This window comes from Eleutherodactylus coqui, chromosome 11, assembly GCF_035609145.1.
Source record: "Eleutherodactylus coqui strain aEleCoq1 chromosome 11, aEleCoq1.hap1, whole genome shotgun sequence".
NCBI lineage: Eukaryota > Metazoa > Chordata > Amphibia > Anura > Eleutherodactylidae > Eleutherodactylus > Eleutherodactylus coqui.
In genome coordinates this window covers 79,144,293-79,164,085 of record NC_089847.1, presented here as the reverse complement: position 1 = coordinate 79,164,085, position 19,793 = coordinate 79,144,293, and the positions used below count along the sequence as shown (strand labels likewise).

At 49.5% G+C, this 19,793-nt stretch overlaps 1 protein-coding gene across 1 annotated transcript; it reads left to right on the top strand.

Annotated features, from left to right (window-relative positions):
* The first annotated feature begins 1,883 nt into the window (after positions 1-1,883).
* Positions 1,884-10,976, top strand: SLC3A2 (solute carrier family 3 member 2). Its single transcript, XM_066582729.1, has 9 exons — positions 1,884-2,367; positions 4,441-4,614; positions 5,224-5,327; positions 6,210-6,281; positions 6,359-6,423; positions 6,533-6,716; positions 6,821-6,961; positions 7,131-7,235; positions 8,376-10,976. Exons 1-9 carry the CDS (start codon positions 1,941-1,943, stop codon positions 8,721-8,723), a joined length of 1,620 nt encoding a protein of 539 aa, XP_066438826.1. The 5' UTR covers positions 1,884-1,940; the 3' UTR covers positions 8,724-10,976.
* Positions 10,977-19,793: the final 8,817 nt, after the last annotated feature.

Genomic DNA, 19,793 nt, shown 5'->3' with positions numbered 1-19,793 from the left:
AATAAAGCGTACTACGAATCATGTTTTTTGCAGACCTGCCAGCTGTATGCCAGCTCATTTATACGACATACCAGCACATAAGTAATCACGCAGTGTATAAGGTGGGTGATACACCTGATTACTAGAGTTGAGCGAACGTACTCTGCCAAGCTTGATGCTCATTCGAGTATTACTGTGCTCGATGGTGCTCGTTACTCGAACGAGCGTCAAGCCGTGTTTGACCCGCCCCAGTTTTTGGCTCCTCCCCGCTGTGACGTGCCTGTTTTGGCCCCTCCCCGCCGCAGCGCGTCATTGGCAACTTTTTTGTCGAGAGAGAGAGAAAGAGAAACGAACCACCGGAAAAAAAAAAGCTCGGGACCCGGCGTCCCACATACAAAAATGCTCGAGTCTCCCATTGTAGCCAATGGGGTTCGTTACTCGAGTAGAGCTCTCGAATTTTATGAAAAGCTGGACTAGAATAACGCGGACCCGAGCATTTGGGTGCTCGCTCATCTCTACTGATTACATATATGTTATGTGTGCACTGATATGTCTATAATGTCATGTGACTATTATAATGAGATGTGTGTACATTTGCTGGTATATCACTAATATCTTAGGGCGCTCTCACAAAGCTTTTTTTTCCTGCGGGCGTATCTCTCGCACATGAGCACGCAACAGTACACAATACACTGCATACTTGCTGCGCACTGCCAATCGCCATGCACTATCTTGGCGTGTATGAACATGTAATACGCGCCAAGATAGGACATACTGCAATCTTTCTTGCGCAGGATAAGTCGTCAATAGTTGATTGGCTGGAGACAGCTGTTTACACGGAACAGCGTACACCCACCCTGTGACTACTCAGACAACAGCTGCCCTTGTGCCCCATTCCTGGAGTCTGACTGCAGCACCTTGGCTTCCTCTTAAGGACTTTCACACGGAACGGAATATTATACAGTGTGGCGGAATATGCTGCCACTGAATTCCGCACCAAAAACCGCACTGTTAGGTTGGCTTCACACAGCTGTGACGGGCTCCACCGCGGAGACCGTCACAGTGCCCCCCCGAGACCCCAATACTTACCTCCGGATCCAGCGTCCTACGTCCCGCACGACGCTTTGGCGCACATACGCAATAGAGCGCGTGACCCGCCGCAGCGTCATGTGACACACCGGCTGCGTCATATGACACGCCCACAGCGTCACATGACGCAGCTGGCAGTAGGCAGGGAAGTGGTTTCACGCTATCTTCCGTTGTGCTACAGTGGAAGATGCCGTGACGGACGGCTTCCATTGCGTACACCCGTGGCAAATAGAGCATGCAGGTGATTTTACGGTGCGGAATTCCGCACCGTGAGCATTGTGCTATTAAGTTCAATAGAACCTAATAGCTGCGGGCAACGCAGCGGATTACGCCGTGGGAAGGAGCCCTTAAAGGGGTTATCCAGGAAGCGGCCGCCGAATACACCGGGTCGGGGTGGAAGCACTGCTCCGAGCCCCGTGGAGCGGCCAGCGCCTGTAATTGCAAGCACAGCTCTCATTAAAATCAATGTGACCCCAGCCTGCAATTACGAACGCACCTACCATTGATCTCAGTGAAAGCAGCGCCTGTGCTTACGAGCATCGGCCACTGCACAGGGTCGGCGCAGCGCTTCACTTTCACAACGCTGTATCCCTGCTTCCTTTAGCTGCAGCATTTGATGCAGAATTGCTGCCAGGATTCTGCTATTTTCAATTCTGAACCAAAATCCACCATTTAGCAGCGCAGCTTTTGGGGCTGAATGTTCCGTCCTTCCATGAGTTACATAGTACAGGTCCAGCGGCTCCGCCTGCTGCATCACGTGTCCACACCAAAGCCCCTCCCTAGGGGCGGGGCCAGAGCAGTTATATACAGGACTCTGGCGGTCGGCTGGCAATACAGGAGCACACCGGGAGCGCACTACACCGGCGGCGGACATGACCCAGGACACCGCGCTAGACATGAAGGACGTGGAGCTCAACGAGATCGACCCTGAGAAGCAGCCGATGGCTATAGAGGACGGAGAGTCCCCGGTGGGGGGCGAGAAGAACGGCGTGATGAAGGTGAAGTTGGAGGACGAGGACGGGGGCAGCCAACCAGTGAAATTCACTGGACTGTCCAAGGAGGAGCTGCTGAAGGTGGCGGGCACCCCGGGCTGGGTGCGGCTCCGGTGGGCACTGCTCGTCCTCTTTTGGCTGGGCTGGGCTGGCATGCTGGCGGGTGCCGTGGTCATCATCGTGCAGGCTCCCCGCTGCCGGACGCTGCCCGCCATGGAGTGGTGGAACAAGGGGCCGCTCTACCAGATCGGAGACCCCGCCACCTTCCAGGACGCCGAGGGCCAGGACGGCATCGGAGACCTTAAGGGTAAGCGGGCTGCAATGAATGGCGAGTCCCCACGTTCTGTCGCCGCAGGGGGCGCTCTCAGCAGGGTTGTGTTGCATCAGCTGCTAGTAGGACACGTGCCTTTGATGACGTGTGCTGACGTCACAGCGGGCGGGCCTGGCGAGGGAGGCATTAACCTTTTCGCTCGTTCCTTCCCCTTGGCTGTGGCTGCGGCAGGCTGTGTTCAGTGGCTCTAGTATAGTGACTGACAGTTGTGCTCCATAGCTCAGTACACCCACAGTGATGCCAAACTATGTTTGGCTGTTCTACTTAAAGAAAAAAAATCTCATAACTTTTTCTCTACTCCCCCCTCCCCCCCCCCCCTTCTCCAAAAAACGCAATTCTTGCACTGTAACTTTTGCTCTGCTGTGCACCATGCACCACAATACAGATATATGTAAGACGTTTCTTAACTCTTGTTTCCTTACCTTTTCTTTCTAAGTTTTCTTTGACTTTTTTGTTTGTCCCCATATGTGCCTAGAACTTACGATACTTTCATCCCTCATGCACTATAATGCAATACCTTATGGCATAGCGCAATCTGACACTTGTGCTTCCATGCCATAGGTGTGGCTTGATGGGCAACTAGACATGGCAGTACTGTGGGCCTTCAGAAGGCACCAGGCTATCATGGCAAGCGAGCGGCTCTTTGTGATCCCTAAGCCTCGATCAGGGGATTTCTGCCCCACTTTGCTGTGTGGGTTGCAGGGACCAACCAAGTAGGCCACGTGGTTTCTGTAACTCTCATAGAAGTGAATAGGTGGTGTAGGAATGGTGTCGCTCGCTTGCTAGTTTTGACCCTTTGTTCACTTCTATGGGAGTCCCAGCCACGGTGTAAGACGAGCGTGCTCTGCTTTATCTTCCTGGCTGCCTTATACAGCGGAGCAGTCTTATAGCAGCCAGTAGGTTGACACAGAGCGCATTCTTGTTACAGACGAGTCTCATGACCCAAACTCTATAATTGGACTCTACCATGCTCCTAGCTTGGTGTCAGGAGACGGGCAGTAGGGCATAGTTGGTTGCCTTTAGGCCTCATGTCCACAGGGAAAATCAGGCCCGCCGCGGATTTTCCTTGCAGAATCCCGCAGCGGGTCCCTCCTTTCCCGGGGGGCATGAGGCTAAAAATAAGATTAAACTCACCTGTCCGGACGCTGCGGAGCTTCCCTCCGTCGCGGACGGATCTTCAGCCGTCAGCGTGCCACACGCATGTGCAGGGCATTTTCTTTTTAACTTCTGCTCTCCCGCGCTACCACACCGGAGAGCAGAAATTCAGGTATGGGTGTGCCGCAGATCTAGACGGCTTCCATCGGCTTCAATAGAAGCCTGCTGGACACCCGCATTAAAATGGAGCATGCTGTGGGTGATTTCCTGCAGACGCAATCCGTGCCTCAGGGGAAAATGACATCCGCAGGTATTTAACTACCTGCGGGTGTCCAATGCATCCCTATGGGGTGCAGATCACGCTGTGGGAAAAACGCTGCAGATTTTAAGTCCTATTTTCCCCGTGGACATGAGGCCTTATGGGTGCATAAATACAGCTGGAATACCCATAACCCACCTAAACTGCATTATCTAGAAGGCTGCAGTAGATCGGTTGTACAAGGTCCGTTTGCTCACCAAAAAAGAAAATTGTCAGGTTTGTGCTGCCACCATGTATCTTTCCACTGCAGTTGTAGCAGGAAATTGTAATTGGTCAACCCCTACTACCAAGTACTACGTCATGAAAATGACTTGACTCCTAGAAATGTGCCCACAGATGGGAAGGAAGACTCCCCTGAACCAACCTGTAACTGCTGGGGTGCGGGTCGCTCAAGCAGATTATACCTGCAGTAATTAGACTGCATGTCAATGTGCCAGCTGTATGTAAGGATGGAGGTGCGGGCACTGGGGAGGATTTCTGCCCTCTTTTCTATACATTCATATCCTGTATATGGACACTGGTGCCGCCCAGTGCGTACAGACACTGACATGGGCATATGGTAGTGTCAGATGGAAATGACTGTATAATGGGAACGGCTGTATTTCCAGCTAACAATTGGTTTTATCCATGTTTAGGAATACAGCAACGACTGGAGCCCCTCAGCACCCTAAAAGTGAAGGGTTTGGTGATCGGGCCGCTGCACGTCACTTCTAAAGACGATCCGTCATCAACTAGACTCAAGGAGATCGACCAGAAGTATGGGACAATGGAAAACTTCAAGAACCTGTTGGAAGCGGCTCGTAAGAAAAGTGAGTTCTATTTAATATATTCAGAGCATTTAGCAGTTCTGAATTGACTCCCTGGGAGGGGTCATGGAGTCACTGCTTACTGGTGGGATGTTCAGATTGTTGTCAGCAAGTTGGCATGGCTCCTTCTCATGCTTCCATCTTCTATGCAGAAAACAGTCTAGGCACAGAACTGGCATATAACCGTAGTGTTTAACCCCTTAACCACACAACCTATCTTGGACTGAAGAACACAATGATATTTTGGTATTTTAATCTCCACTTCTCAAATACCTTAACGTGTGTGTGTGTGTGTATACACACACCCTGGTGCAGGAGGGGTGTTTCCATGAAATTATGTATATTTCCGCCATACATGCATGTCCTGGCTGGTAAGGTTAATTTGTGAGCTTGGAGACCTCTGATTTCCATTTAATTTGGTTTCTGGGTCTTTAGCAGGGTAAAACCACTGAAGACCACCCTTTTCTGTCCAGCTAAAATCACGGACGGGACGGAGGCCGCGTGACAACACGGCTCTTCTCACCTTCGTCCCCATACAGTATCTGCAGACTGAGCGTGAAGAACCCTTACATTTTGAAACTCATTAAATGAACCAATTGTCTTCATTTTCAGGCATCCAGATAGTATTAGACATCACCCCTAATTACCGAGGAGAAGATGTCTGGTTCAGCCAAGAGATGAAAACGCCAGAGAGCGTCTTACTAACGCAAATCAAGGTGAGGAAAATGATTTGTCTGTCAGCTTAGTCTTACAGCGGTCCGGTCATGGTGTGCGTCTGCCATGAAGACCACAGAGAAACAGAACATATTCAGCAGTTCAGCCTATTATCCTGCAGTGTTGATCCAGAGGAAGGCAAGACCCCAAATGACGTAGAAGTCAGTTTATCTCGGTGAAATAATTGTTCCTAACTCCAAATTTGGCAGAATTGTAGAATATTTTTAAGTACGAAGCCTATTTTGGCATGAGTCCACAAGAATTTGGCAGTCGTAGGGTTTTTGTTGAATGCGTTTTTCAATAGCTCCATTTTGGGGTGCATATAATATTGTAACCGTTTTGGAAGAGGAAGTAGTAAAGGAACGACTTTGCCACTGTTTATGAATTTTACATTTATGCCATCATGTGACATAACGATCATGTTACTTCTATGGGAGAGTCAAGTCACAGCGATGCCAAATGTGCAGTTTATTGTACTACATTTGCACAGTAGCTGATCTTGGGGGGGGGGGGAGAAGAGATATCTTTTACTGACCTAGGACAAGGGGCAAAATGTAGTTTTTAAAAGCATCATTTTGAGGTGCCTGGAGCTTTCTGATTACGATTTTTCATGTTTTTGTACTTTTTAAAAATCTGGTCATAATTGCTGTAACCTCGGGTAATGTCTGTTTTCGACTTTTTGTCTTTTCAATTAAAAAACAAAGCTTTGCTCACTAAGGGACATCACAATGTAGTCTCTTATCGTTTACTCAGTGACAGTTTTTCAAAGAATCCTTGTTTTGTCATCATACCTTTGCAATCCCCATCCATTCAGAAGAGATCTGTTTTTCATTGTTGAAGGGTGCAGAGTTCTCCAACTAACTTTTTAATATACCTTTCTGCAGGATGCCATGAACTTCTGGTATGAAAAGGGTGTCGGGGGTATTTACATAAGTGGATTTGAGGAAATCCTGAATGTAAGTGTATTGCCTTACTATTCTTGTAGGTTGGATTACAATTTCTGTTCAATAAACCTAATTCTGTAACCTTGCAGCCACATGAACTCCTGCCAGAATTGAACAACATCACTGTCAACCACAGCACGGAGGGTAAAGCGAGGTGAATATCTAGAATACCCTTGGAATACACAACTGCACCTTTTCAGTAACTTCTTGAGTTTTGTATGTTCTCATCTCACACTTATTGTTTTGTACTTTCTCTTTGGCAGGGTGCTGCTTATTTCCTCTGATCCCATGAATGACCAGATACTGAATATCCTCAATGACACTACCTCCAGCATGTTAAGCACAAGCTATTTGTTGGGCAAGGGCAATGAAACTGACAGCGATCTTGGAGAGCGCGTCAGACAACAGCAGGAGATAGCTGGTGGGCAGGACAAGATTCTCTGGGCAGTAAGTACACCTGTAAAAGGATTTATCTTCATACTCTACAAGCACACGTTTCAGCCCTCTAGTTATCCATATGTCAATGCGTGTGGTTTTTTTCCCCCCTATAGATAAGACCACGTTTAGGCCACATGGCTTCTGTGGTGAAGGAGAAGCTGTTGCGTGTATATCAGCTCCTGCTCTTCACTCTTCCTGGAACACCTTTAACTTTGTATGGGGATGAAATTGGACTTAAAGATTTGCCTGGACAGGTACGTGATCTCACTGTAGATTTCTGCATTTTATTAGTGTTAAAATTTAAAAAAAAAAACTCCACTTGGGGGCCGAAGTGTCTACAAAAGCCAGAAATGGGTTAATCTGCTGTCTACTCTGCAACTGGTGGGTCTGAACATTGTTGCTTACTTGTCTTGTCTTCTCCAGCCTTCACGTGGCACATACATGCAGTGGGATAATGGCAAGAACCATGGATTCTCTGATAGCGCCGGCCGTGAAGCAAATGAGCTCAATATGAACACTACATTTAAGGTGAGGAGTAAATACATTACAGTTCACTACATAAAACAAATGGTTTTATTGCTGCTACAGCATATCTACAACATAAAACAAATGGTGTTGGCTATAGAAGTTGAGTCATCCTCATCAAAACCTAATTAGAAACCTAATTGACTGCAGAAAGACCACATGGTCCATCTAGTCTGCCCTTTCAGTTGTGACTACTATTAACTACCAGTTATTGTCAATTTGCCAAGACGTCTTAGCTGCTGTTTAAATGTGGGTTTTGCCTTTACCCATTCCTCCTTGCTCTCCCCAAACCTTGCAATTGCTGGGTGAAAATTGGTACATATCTGCATACATTAGATGGTTGGCTGGTCCTGCTGAAATTGTCAGCCGTTGTCCCTCTAATGCATTTGGCACCTTATGTGGTCAGATGACTGTACCACTGTATAGTTGTATATGGGCAGAGGGGCCATTCAGGAGTCTGGGAAAGCCTGTTGGTTCTGTGAGAACTGTAGTAGCAGCCAGATTAGATTCTATACAGCATTCCACAACTTGTGGGAAGAGGATTGCACAAGAACTTCATTTTACAGTGATATTTAAAATAAGTTAAATGCTTGAATTTTCAACAAGACACACAGGAGCAAAATACAGAAGTAAAATTAATGTTTAGAGATCTATATTCATGGAGAATTTTGTATTAAACAGTTGTCTAAATGTCATCTCCTAGTGCTCCTGGGAACAGTTATGAGTAAAGGATTACTGATCCTCCTTTCATATGTACTAATAGAACAGAATAATGTCTGTGTACGAATATTAGTGTCCACCTCCCTAAAGACTATAGATGAGTATTGACCTTCATTTTCCGAAGAAACCGATCTACTTGCATGTTTTCTACAATCTTTGCTCTGTTCCTCCATTGAATTCTGCTAACTCTACAGTTCTGTACAGTGGAGACTTTATCCCCTCCCTGACTCAGCGGCTTCTATTGTTTGGTCATAATCCTGCATTGGCCAACTCTTGGATACAACTGCTGCCCTACTTAGAAACCTCTTTGCAGACCAGCTAAAGAACATTGAGCACTAGGCTATAATTCGTGAGGTTATTTCAGACATTTCTTAAATGAGTCTAAAATTAAAGTGTTACATATTTACTACTTTTTATCTCTAGGGTCAAGAAGATGATAAAACTTCGTTACTTAGCCTTTATAAGCGGCTGAGTGAGCTACGTGGGAAAGAGCGCTCGCTGCTTCACGGAGACTTCACACTACTCTACGACGGTGCTGGAGCGCTAGCTTATGGGCGCAGTTGGGACCAAAATGAAAGATTTGTGACTGTAGTGAACTTTGCTCCTGAGACGGAGACAGAGGTGTCTATAACACATCAAAACATACCAGAGCAATGCTCACTGGTTTGGAGTTCAAATCCAGAGCGGGAAGAAGGAAGCAGTATTACTGTCAAGAATCTGAAGTTGGCTGCCGGAGAGGCTTTATTGCTTAAATATCCCTACAGTGCATAAAGAAACCTCTGCTGGCCCAGCTGTACTCTCACATTCCAGATTTTAACCTTATTTTCTCCAGTCGTCTCCACGACAGCACCAATTGAGATTGCCTTCTCCTGATAGGACAGGAACATACTGAGAGGTTAAAAGCTCCCCCCCTTCCCCACTTTCCTCTGTCTTCCTGTCCTGCCAGGAGGCAGGATCTCTGAGAGGGGCTGGTGGAGAAGCCAGCCAGAAGCCTACTCACGGGCAGATCGGAGGGCAGTGGGTCAGCCTGTCCTCCCTTTCAGCCAGACGACTCCTGGGATGCCACATGGGGTGGTAACCCCTGGGCCAGGTTCCTCCCGCGGCGGCCCATGGGGGGTCCAAAGTGGGAGCCTCAGTCCCCCTCCTCCTCGTATAGTCACGTGTCCAGCGCGATGATGTCATCGTGCTCGCATCAGGAGGGGGCAGGACTTAGCGCAGGAGCACGAAAATTCAAAATAAGGAACCTGAGAGAAGCCAGAAGGTGGTCGGACACCAAATTAGTATTTAAAACGGACCCTGCCTTCATGCCGAAAGTAGTATCACATTTTCATAGGTCACAAGACCTAATTCCCTCCTTCAGTAAACCTAAAAACGAAGAAAAAAACCCTAAACTGCCTGGACGTTAGGAGAGCAGTCCTAGGCTACATAGATGCGACAAGCCACTGGAGACGGGACGACCACAACAGGACGTAAACTTGCGTCCTGGAGATAGCGCGGGATCACATATGATCCCGCAGCGGGAGCCAGCTGTCAGTCACAGATTAGCATAAAAAAAGGTAAAAAAAAATAAAACCCCACATATTTGGTATTGTCGCGTCTGTAACGACGCGTACAATAAGTTGCACATGCTTTTGACTGTGCACGGAAAAAAAACGCTAAACTGAGGCAAAATGCTAATTTTTAGCATTTTGCCTCACTAAACACAATAAAAGTGATCAAAAAAGCTATATGTACCCCAAAATGGTACCAGTAAAAACTACAGCTCGTCTCGAAAAAAAAAAGCCCACAAAGCGCCGTACATTGAAAAATAAAAAAGTTGCAGGACTTTGAATGCAGCGATTTAGAATAGAGAAAAGATTTCCAAAAAAAAGGGTTTTTATTGCAGAAAAGTGGGAAAACCTAAAAAAAGTAAGAATTTTGGTATCGTTGTAACCGTACTGGTCCGCAGAAAAAACGGAATGTCATTTATGCTGCAGGATTAACGCTGTAAAAAAATAAATAAAAAAATCTATGGCAGAATTGATGCGTTTTCTTCCCTGCTATCATAAAAGAAAGCTTTACAATAGTCTATGTACCCAAAAGTGGCACCGATAAAAACTACAGTTCGCCACGCAAAAAACAAGCCCTCATACGGCCGCGTCGACGGAAAAATAAAGTTATGACTTTTGATAAACGGAGAAGAAAATCCGCCAAAAATTGTTGCGTCCTTAAGCCCAAAATAGGCCATGTCATGAAGGGGTTAAACACTATAGGGTAAAAGTGCAGCAGGACGAGGACATGGCCTTCGGCCGCAAAGTCCTCTCAGCAGCAATCCCACCCTAGGAAAAGACTTTAGTTGGTACATCTCAATTGGTGCTGTCATGGAGTCGACTGGGGAAAAAATAGATTATACCTACCCGATAATCGGGGTTCCAGGAGTCTCCACGACAGCACCCGTACCTTCCCCCCCCTAAGAAGATAGAGAAGAAATTATAGAATATAATTTTCAAAAAAAAAAAAAAAAACCTAGTTAGGGAAAAAAATGTAAGTTGAGCTCCTACCCCAGCCAATTCGTTAGAATCCACTGAGGGAAGGGGGAGGAGCTTTTAACCTCTCAGTGTGTTCCTGTCCTATCAGGAGGAGGCAATCTCAATTGGTGCTGTCGTGGAGACTACTGGAAACCCGATTATCGGGTAGGTATAATCTATTTTTTTCCACTCCAGGAGGCAGTCATGGCCCTTGTCAACCCCTTTCACTCTTCCCTTCCTTTCATCCTTCCATTGCACAGAGTTCACCACCATTCACGTCTAAACTTAAGGAGCAAGAGGTTCTTCAAACGCGTTAACAGCAATAAGTGTAGTGTGCTTTTTTGTGTAGTGACCAGTAAATGCTCTGGGATGTGTGCACACGTGTATGAATGAATGTTTCATACAGATACAGTAGTGGCAAATTGGGCCCTGGGTGCTTGGGAGGGAATAATAAAAGGGAGCAGAACATTCAGGTCAGAAAATGCTTCCTTTAATAAATGTAGTTTGTGGGCTGATACGCTGTGGTCATGTCTTCAATTATTTACATCATCCACAAATATGATATGTATAGGGCTGTTGTGTCCATCCTGGGCAGAAATATGCAGTAGTTTAAATGTATTTCAGGGAATTATGTACCTCTTGGGGTATGTTTGCACAGTGAAATCTGACAGATTCTGCCTCTAAGGCCCCCTGTCCATGGGCGTTGCGGTATCCCGTGGCGGATACCCGCCGCAGGAGCCAGCAGACTGATCTCTGCTATCAGCATGCTGCGAATTTCTGTCTGCGAGCGGAGAATCACAACGGTTTTCTGCTCGTGGACACGGGACCGGCGCTTTTCATAGCAGCGCTATGGAAAGCTTCAAATGGCGTGATTTGTCGGGGATTTACCACCAGTGAAATCACGCCTGTGGACGGGGCCTAAGGGCAGGCTCGCACCAGCAATAATTTAAGTGTATTACACATATGTAATATGCGGTGAATTGAGTCAATGAACGTACATCGATCCATTCACTGTTGCGTATATGCATTACGAGTAATATGCACATAACGAAATGCATGTTCTATTTTACTACATGTGCCATATGTGGCATTTTATACACTGTCGCTGAGTGGGCAATGAAGAAAACCGCATGATGGCGTGCATGAGATGCGCTGTCTTGGGTATATGCAGTGTTAAAACAGCTCACGCAGTGTCTTACCGCACCCTTCTTTGAGCCTGGCCTAATGCTAGTGGAAATTTGCAGTCAAGCTGCATATATTTTGATGCACTTGTAGATTTGGACCTTTTGAATGGGCAAAATCTGCATGTGGAATTTCTGATGGGGATCTGTGTTAAGTAACTTTTCCTAGTCTACATGACAGCACCAGGTGAGATTATCTTCCCCGGATAGGACATATGGAGAAGCATATGGAGAAGTTTAAAGGCTCCCTCCTTCCTACCCTCCTCAGTATTCTTCCTGTCCTGTCGGTGGAAGGGACTGCCAAGGAGAGTGTATTGTACTAAAAGAAATACAGCGGTACAGGAGGGATCGGGAGGGCTGGTGATGTGGTGGGGGGGGGGGGGGGGGGGGCTGCTGCTAAGTGTGATATAGCTCTCTGTGCATGCTTCACTGCTTTCAATGGAGCCAGCAGCCGTCCAGCTCTCACAGCAGTAGCAGGAAATTGTGATCTTTACCATTACTTTCAATGGCAGAGGATTGCGATCCTCTGCTGTTGAAAGTAATTAAAAGTAACACCTTACAAGTACAGTGACACCTATATATAGATAGCACAGGTCGCACCATTCAAAATAGTCACAGCTTTCCTCCCTGCATAGGCAGAATTACACCACGTGATAAATTACTGTGACAGCCCACCCGCACACGTCAACAAATTACTGTCACAGCTCCCTCCCACCACACTGACAGAACTCCTACCCAGCGATAAGTCAGTGTGACTGCACCCCACAGTGAAAAGTCTGTGACAGATCCCCTACCTAGTGACAAGTCTGTGACTGCACCCCCACCCTTGGCGACAAGTATGTCACTGCATCCCACAGTGAAAAGTCTGACAGAACCCCCACCCAATGACAAGTCTGTGACCGCACCCCCCACCCGCCTAGTGTAATGTGACACACACACACACCTGCCAAGTGTAATGTGACGGCACAAAACACCCAACAACAAATGTAATGTGACGGCACCCCACCCCTTTCTTCCCAGTAATTGTAATGTGACCGCCGCCCCCACCCCCCAAAGTCTAGTATAATGTGACGACAACCTCTGGGATGTGACAGCACCCCCAGATCCCCCCATCCCACCCCACCGCTAGTGTAATGTGACAGCACCTTCCCCCTCCCACACACCCGCCAAGTGTAACATGACAGCACAAAACACCCCCCACCAAATGTAATGTGACAGCACCCCACCACCCCCAAGTGTAACATGACAGCACAAAACACCCCCCACCAAATGTAATGTGACAGCACCCCACCACCCCCAAGTGTAACATGACAGCACAAAACACCCCCCACCAAATGTAATGTGACAGCACCCCCCCCCCCCCACCCCAAGTGTAATGTGGTAGTGTGCCAGCAACCCCTCCCCCCTCCCACTTCCTCTCAAAGCTTAGTGTAATGTGACAGCACCCCCCACCCCCTTTCCTTCCTGGTAATTGTGTGCCAGCTAGTGTAATGTGACAGTACCTCCCCGCTACCGCTAGTGTAATGTGACAGCACCCTACCCCATCCCGGTAGTTGTAATGGGACAGCGCCTCCCTCCCGGCAAGTGCTAGTGTGACAGCAGAAAACACCCCCCACCAAATATGTGGCAGCACCCCTCCACCCCCCCCAGTAATTGTAATGTGACAGTCCCCCCCCAGCAAGTGGTGATGTGACAGCAAACCCCTTCCCCCCCCCCCCCCCTCCACCAAAGCCTCTAGTGTATTGTGGCATCACCCCCCCAACCCCCCCCCCCATTCCACCCCGCCACTAGTGTAATGTGACAGCGCTTCCCCCTTCCCACACACCCGCTAAGTGTAACGTGACACCACAAAACACCCCCGCCCCAGTGATTGTAATGTGACAGCCCCCACCCGCCAAGTGTAGTGTGACAGCACAAAGCACCCCCCACCAAATGTAATGGGACAGCACACCCCCCCCCCCCCCCCCCGCTAACTGTAACGTGACAGCCCCCTCCCGGCAAGTGGTAGCGTGCCAGCAACCCCCCCCCCCTACCCCCAAAGCCTAGTGTAATGTGACAGCACCTTCCCCCACACCCGCCAAGCATAACGTGACAGCACAAAACACCCCACACCAAGTGTAATGTGACAGTACCCCTTCACTACCCAGTAATTGTAATGTGACAGCACCCCTGGCAAATGGTAGTGTGCCAGCAACCCTCCCCCCTCCCTTTAAGTCTAGTGTAATGTGACAGCACCCCCAACCTCCACCCCCCGCTAGTGTAATGTGACAGCACAAAACTCCCCCCACCAAATGTGACAGCACCCCTCCACCCCCGGTAATTGCGATGTGACAGCCCCCCCCGGCAAATAGCGTGACAGCAGACCCTGACCCCCCCCCCCCCCCCCCAAAGCCTAGTGAAATGTGATAGCACGTCTCCAGATTGTCCACATCTAGCAGATTGTGGACTCTTTACCTATTCTAAAGATGGCTACAGGGTTTTTGGCCAATTCCGCTGCCAAGACCGTTAAACTAGCCGCTAGGTCCGCGGCCTTATCGAATACTGCCAGGCGTGTGTTATGGTTAAAGTCATGGTCCGGGGATGTGGCTTCTAAGGTAAAGTTGTGTTCTCTGCCTTTTCATGGGCAGTTTCTTTTTGAGCCCAATCTGGATAGAATTCTGGAAAAAGCCTCGGATAGAAAAGGGGGATTCCCACTAGAGAAAGTAAAGTTTAGAAACTTTTTTTCAAGGCAGCAAGATAATTAGAGGTAAAGGGAAGTCAAGGCGTTGGAGCTACCCAAAAGGGGGGGGGAAAGGGAGAAATTTCCTCCTCAGCCAGATTTGCAGGGGCATAAACAATGACATTCCAGTGGGGGCAAGACCATTGGCCTTTGCGGAAAGATTGGCTGTTTTAAGCAAAAACACCTGGATTGCGGAGATCTTAAGACTGGGTTACCATTTTTAGAATGGACTTCTCAGCCCCCAGAGCTTTTTCGGCTTACTGAGGGCCCAGCCGCGAGGATGACCCGTTTACTCCAAAGGGATAAAAAAAAATCTACTAAAACTCCAGGCTATTCCCGTACCCCCAGATCAACAGGGTAAGGGTCATTATTCCCGTCTTTTTATAGTGAAGAAGCCAAACGGGGATTCCAGACTTATCGTGACCCTAAAGCCCCTAAACAAGTATGGAAACGGTAAGATCAGCAGTCGAACTAATCAGGAAAAACACCTTTCTAGCCACTAATGTTCGCAGTGAGAATAAAGGGCAAGGTGAGGCATTTTCAATACAGATGCCTCCCCTTCGGCACCTTGGGTTTCCCCTCGTCATCTTGACAGCATACACCTGGAGGTTGTCCGCTGGACACCTCTTGGGACAGGAAGCGGAAAAACACAAAAGGCAACTCCCATCACCGGCTCACCAGTGTCTTCCCGTCCCTACACGACAGTCCAAGTGGAACCTCCAGGTGTATGCCAGAGGGAAAGAAGGAGAAACTCCATGCAGCCTGTCCGCCCTGGGGGGATACCTCTCTGTTGGGCTGACAGGGTCTGCACGGGTGAGACCCTGCTAGGGGACTCTCACCCACAGGATTACCCAGCACCTAATCCTCGGAAGAGGAATTCTCCCCCAGTGTGCTGCCCAAAGGGTTGCTTGCTGGGGGAACAATCCCGGTACCTGAGGAACTGCAGAGCAGAGGCAGCGCTTCCCTCCCCGATCCAGCAGGCCCCATGGGGCGGAAGGTACGGTGGCGGATCGTCCCCTATGAATAGGTCCCGTCTGCTGTGGCACGGGGACCGCCGGAGCACTGTGACAGCGGGAGGGGCTCTGGAGCGCCGCAGCTCCAATCTCACCAGGCACCGAGCTCTCCATCGCGCTGCTGTGAAGGTATGTGCCTCGTGCTTCTTCCCGACAATCAGCGTGCGGCTCCAGGTGTGTGCGGCGTATCCCTCGGGTCCGGCGGTATGACGTCAGCATCACCGCATCACGTGGGGGACGAAGCTTCATTCGGGGCGTGTCGGCGCCAAATTCAAAACTTTAAAAGGCTGGGATTCCTCTGCCTGCTACCTGTCTGCACTCTCACGCAAGATGTCAGCCAGGGAGGATACTGAGAGCAGTCGTAAGTAAACCTCCTTCTGTGGGATTTTGCCAGGGGGGAAATGTTTAAAAGTTGCTGGAAGTTTTGCATATCTCCATTTCTTAGGACAGAGATGCGCAAAAGAGCAGGGAGGCCAAGAAACGGATTTGTAAATGTCCAGTCTGTTTGCGGCGGCTGGTGGATGGCCACGCGAAGCCGCGGTGCATGGATTGTATGGCAAAGGTGGTCCGGGAGGAGGGCTCCTCTGCCATGGCGGACTTTCGTTCCGTAATTCGAGAAGAAATTGAGGCCTCTCTCTCCTCTCTTCCTCTTCCACCCCCTACGAAAAGGGCTAGGCGGATGCATATGGAGGATTCCGATTCACAGGAGGGACTCCTGGAAGACGTCAAAAAGTACTTCTCGTCGGCAGATATGCGTCAACTGCTAAGCGCAGTCAGATGCACCATGCAGGTGGAGGAAGAGGCGCCGCAGCAGCCCTCGTTCCAGGATAGCCTGTTTCTGGGTCTCCAACCGCAACCTCAACCCACATTCCCAGTGAACGACATTCTGAAGCAACTAATTCTGTCAGAATGGAGGCAGGCAGAGCAGAAGTTCTTCCTACCAAAGGAGTTCAGGGACCATATGATCTTCGCAATAGACGATATTGACCTTCTGGAAGCCACCCCCAAGGTGGACCTGGCAGTGGCCAGCGTTTCTAAAAAAGCCGCTCTTCCCTTTGAGGATGTTTCACAATTGCGGGATCCACTGGACGTTAAGGTGGATTCGGCAATGAAAAGAGCCTGGGAGATTGCAGCCCTGACCATGAAGGCAAATCTCACGGCCATGTCGATTGGAAGGTCCATGACAGTCTGGCTGGACCAGCTCCAATTGCTGGTCGCCCAGAGGGGTTCCAGGGAGGATATGGCCAGCTGCCTGCCCCTTCTCCAACAAGCAACCGGATTCCTGGCAGATGCCTCCATGGAGTCCGTGAGGTTTGGAGCCCACTCAGCCGTTCTCTCCAATACAGCCAGTAGAGCCGTTTGGTACAAGGCCTGGGCTGGAGATAGCACGTCGAAGAACAGGCTCTGCGCCCTGCCATTCCAAGGGCATAGGATCTTCGGGCCTTCTCTAGACACCTTATTGGAGAAGGCGTTGGACAAGAGCCAGGGGCTACCCACAGAAAAGTCCTTCAGGCGGCCTTCCTCTTCCTACCCTCCATCCTTTGTTCCCTCCAGGACATACAAGGGAAAAGGGAAAACCGGACGCTGGTCCTACCCCAAGGGCGGAAAGGCTGAGATATCGCTCTCAGGGACCCTACAGATCGGGGGTAGGCTGATGGGGTTTGCCCCCAAGTGGAAGGAGGTGACCTCCAATCCCTGGGCGCTACGCCTGGGTAGGGAGGGCTACAGAATCGAGCTTTCCTCCTCCCCTCCTCAGGGGTTCGTGGTCACCCCCTGCCAGTCGCCCTCGTTCGCTCAGGTCCTTCAGCTGGGGGTGCAGGAGCTGTTATCCCTAGGGGCCATCATTCAGGTTCCCGCAGGAGATCAGTTCAGGGGTTGCTACTCCCCCCTGTTCCTCGTCGAGAAGCCCAACAGTTCTTCTACAACAATCAATCTGAAATTCTTGAACAAGTTCATCTCTTATAGGAGGTTTAAGATGGAATCAGTGCGGTCAGCGATCCCCTTAATCGCGCCTGGTAGTGTCATGGCCACCATTGACTTAAAGGATGCCTACTATCATGCCCCCATTTACCTAGATTTCCAGCAGTTCCTGCGGTTCACTCTGGTTGTCGATGGATCAGTCTCACACTTCCAGTTCACGTGCCTGCCGTTCGGGATTTCTTCCGCACCTCGGGTATTTTCCAAGTTAGTGTTGGAGATGGTGGCTGCACTGAGGACAAACAAAGTCTTGATCATCCCGTATCTAGATGACTTCCTGATCATAGCAGGGTCAGCTGCAGAGCTCTGGTCCCATGTTGATCTCACACTCCAATTGTTAGAGTCGTTGGGCTGAATTGTCAACTTCGATAAGTCTAGCCTCCTTCCTGAACACAAGAAAAAATTTCTGGGGGTTATCCTGGACTCTCGCCACCAGCGCTCGTCCCTCCCTTTGGAGAGGCAGAAGGCGATCCTGGATGAGTGTCGGGCACTCTCTCCACTAAAGTTTCCATTAGGAGAGGCATGAGGGTCCTCGGCCTCATGACTTCTTGCATCGGGGTAGTTCCATGGGCTCAGCTTCACTGCAGAACCCTCCAGGAGTTTATCCTGGGTAACTGGGATAGATCACCTTCTTCCCTGGATCGGCTAGTTCTCCTTTCCCCCCAAGATCTAGAAATCTCTGGAGTGGTGGGTGTCTACGACCAATCTTGCCAGGTCCAGTTTGGTATCCCGGATCCCCAATATTTATTTTTACCGATGCGAGTGCAACTGGCTGGGGGGCCCAGTTAGGTCGTTATTACGTCCAGGGGGGACTGGACCCGGGAGGAGGCTATTCAGTCCTCCAACTATAAAGAACTTTGTGCCGCCTCGAAGGCTGTTTGTGGCTTTGAGGCGGATATCAGAGGTAGACACAACATTTTTTTCAGACAATGTGACAACTGTGTCCCTCATTCGTCATCAGGGATCCACGCGGAACCCCCGACTCCAAGGCCAAGCGGCGAAACTTCTTGGCTGGACAGAACAGCGGACACTTTCCGTCACAGCCTTCCACGTAAGGGGCCCAGAAAACCTTATGGCGGATCTCCTCAGCCGCAGAAAGATAGATCCGGGGGAATGGACTCTTCACCCGCACGCATTCCAGCTGATCATAGAAAAGTGGGGGACACCACAGGTGGACCTGTTCGCCTGGCAGGAGACACCAAATGTCCCCGTTTTTTCTCCAGGGCAGCAGACGGGTGTTCTCTGGGAACGGACGCTCTGTCCTGGACCTGGGACTGGGATCTCGCCTACGCTTTCCCACCCATAGCCCTAGTCCCACTGGTCCTGAGAAAGATCCAGGGGTCCCCAGGCTCTGTCATCCTAGTGGCTCCATTCTGGCCCAAAAGACCCTGGTTTCCACTCCTGGCCGCTCTCTCGACCCAGGACCCTCTACATCGTCTCCAGAGAGACTACCTCCTGCAGCAGGGTCTTCTGATATGCCCAGGGGTCCGAAAGTTCAGATTGGCAGCCAGGAAACTGAACAGGTAAAATACCTGAACCAAGGTCTATCAGGAAGAGTAGTAACTACCTTATGCGAGAGCCTTAAAAAATCCACTAGAAATATCTACATTAGAATTTGGGATACCTTCTCTAGGTGGTTGGGTCATAGCATCCATGATCTCCAACAACCTAACATTGGTCAGATCTTAGAGTTTCTGCAGGATGGGTTAGATATGGGGCTAAGACCTAGTACCCTCAGGGTCCAGATAGCCACCTAGGGAGCCTTCTTTGACTCCCCCTTGGGTGACCATAGGCTGATTAGAAAATATCTCAAAGGGGCAGTCAGACTTCACCCCTTTGTGAGGGAAACTATGCCCCCCTGGGACCTTAACTTAGTTTTACAAGCACTCTGTGCACACCCCTTTGAGCCCCTGGAGGAGCTATCAGTCAGGATCCTTTCCTATAAAGTAGCTTTTCTAGTCGCTATCACATCCGCCAGACGGATTGGGAAGATCCAGTCCCTCTCCATCAGGACTCCATATATGACCATCTTTACAGACAAAATAGTGTTCAAACCAGACCCCTTTTTCCAGCATAAAGTCTTCACGGACTTTCATAGGGAACAGCTCATAGTCCTTCCCTCCTTCTGCCAGGAACCCCGTAACACCAAGGAACAGTGGTTCCATAACTTAGACGTCAGGCGGGCAGTCTTAAAGTATTTGGAAGTCAAGCATTCCTTCAGGAAACCTAACAACCTTTTTGTTCAATTTCAGGGTCCGGGCAGAGGAGGGGCCGCTACTAAAGACTCCTTAGCGCGATGGGTCAGAAGGGCGATCGAAGACGCGTACCGGTCCCAAGGGATCTCCCTCCCGGGCAACGTTAAAGCCCATTCCACCAGGTCGGTCGCCTGTTCCTGGGCGGAGAGAGTCCAGGTAACAACCGACCAAATCTGCAGGGCCGCCACA

Coding starts and splice junctions, on each gene's coding strand:
- SLC3A2 (XM_066582729.1), top strand. CDS start 1,941: ATGACCCAGGACACCGCGCTAGACATGAAGGACGTGGAGCTCAACGAG. Junction 2,368..4,440: donor CGGCATCGGAGACCTTAAGG/GTAAGCGGGCTG, acceptor ATCCATGTTTAG/GAATACAGCAACGACTGGAG. Junction 5,328..6,209: donor TCTTACTAACGCAAATCAAG/GTGAGGAAAATG, acceptor ACCTTTCTGCAG/GATGCCATGAACTTCTGGTA.